The sequence below is a fragment of the Penaeus monodon genome, chromosome 27, assembly GCF_015228065.2.
Source record: "Penaeus monodon isolate SGIC_2016 chromosome 27, NSTDA_Pmon_1, whole genome shotgun sequence".
NCBI classification, from domain to species: domain Eukaryota; kingdom Metazoa; phylum Arthropoda; class Malacostraca; order Decapoda; family Penaeidae; genus Penaeus; species Penaeus monodon.
In genome coordinates, this window is record NC_051412.1 from 30,114,471 (window position 1) to 30,116,227 (window position 1,757).

At 42.5% G+C, this 1,757-nt stretch overlaps 1 protein-coding gene across 1 annotated transcript in view; it reads right to left on the reverse strand.

Moving 5' to 3' along the window:
• The window catches only part of LOC119590776 (hemocyanin C chain-like), a gene marked incomplete at its 5' end in the record, with an annotated part of 2,593 nt that extends 917 nt beyond the window's left edge, over positions 1-1,676 (reverse strand). Inside the window, 1 exon segment of the mRNA XM_037939489.1 lies at positions 153-1,676. Coding sequence (XP_037795417.1) covers positions 153-1,676 — 1,524 coding nt within the window.
• Between the last annotated feature and the right edge of the window lie 81 nt (positions 1,677-1,757).

Genomic DNA, 1,757 nt, shown 5'->3' on the forward strand with positions numbered 1-1,757 from the left:
AACAGAAAAAATTGGGGACACTAAAATGCACGTGTGGGTATATATCAAATATACTGCCTAACTGACTTTAGGTATCAGGAAGTGAGTTCACTAATTATATGGTCGTACGAATAACAATACAGTATTAAAGGAGCAAGGCATAAGGTACTTACACTTAACCCAGAACTTATCCAGTTCAATAGCATTCCAACGGCCTTCGTCGAAGGTGAATTCAATACCATTGTTATCAAGGTGAGGCCAGGCGAAGATGCGAACGGTAGCTAGAACTTCCTCGCCATTGTTATTGATAACATCAATATTGATTTTAAAGTCCTTGTGATTCAGACGAGGCACATAAGTAGAAATGTCTACATCTGTAATCTGTTCAGTGTCATCAATGGCGTTAATGAGATTGTATTCAAAGTCCTCAAAGTAGGTCTCTAGTTCGCCCTCAATTGCCACTTTGTCTACACTTACACCGGCAAATGTCAATTCTTCCACGGTGTATGGAGGGAGACTGTCCTTATGTTCCTTGAAGATGTTGTCCATGTATTTATGCAGCCTAAAGAAGCTAGGATCACGGGTGGCAGTTTCAAAGTGTTCCAGCACACCAGGGGGTAAATCATATTTTCCATGGGGATCACTCTGTCGACCAAGTACAATGTGAGCAGTATTGTGCAAGGCTCCATAGTACTCCACATTAGGGCTGTACACAGATGATTCAATAACATCTCCAAGAACGTCAATGCCACGCTCATTCATGATATCAATATGATTACCAGCCCTGTCGACGATATAACCATGGGCAATAGCATCACGAATCCGGCTCTCTACAATAAGCAAGTCTCGAATGCGAGCAACACCATCCACATCCTCGAAGTCTACATTATCAGGACGAGAGGGGAACTGACCTCCATACTTGTATGTGGTGTGGGGAGCAAAACCTTGTACGATTGGCTTCTCCCAGTGAAGTTCGTCGACGGGATCCAAATAATTGGAGAGACGTTCAGCATCAAAACGAACGGTAAGTTGATGATGTACCCAGAAGAAATTCTCTCCTTTGCGATCCAGATGATGGCTGTATTTGTCTTGCCACCAGAATGGGAATTCCATATGCCAGGTGACGTGATGAGTGTTCATTCCAATGTCCTCTCCGAAATAGGCTACTCTTTGTTCAGGATTCTTCTTAGTTCCCGTGAAGCTAGACTTAAATTTACCAGGTTTTTGTGTTTGCTTAGCACGATAAGCTGCTTCAATGACTTCGCTATTCGTGAAGAGATGTGGCGTTACTTCATAGAGTGGAGGAAGTACAACGTGTTCAGCCAGAGGTGAGTGGATGACCGCAACATACAAGGCATAAACAAATTCTCCCTCATTCATAATTTGGCGGAAGTAGGCAGCATTACTGACAAATGTATCCCAATCCTTGCAGTGAATGAGAACATCAAAAAGCATAAGTGCTTCTTCGCGTTGTCTAGGATTGAAGAGAGAGAACCAATGCTTCTGTTGCAGAAGCCTATTATCCTTAAGGTCTCTCACAAGTTTCTGTATTGCTTCACCTCCGTCACTGTAATGGGATAAATCGGCCTCTGGGTCAAAGGAATCAGCTTTGCCTTTAAGATTAGAGTCACGGATATCCCCGTAGATCTTATGAAGCAGGAAGTTCACGTCATGTTGCTTCTGTGCATCAGACGCACCTAGTAAAGGTGAAGATTATATTTCAGCAAATAGAAAAAAGTACACTAACGTCAATATAACCAGAATTATTTACGAGAATG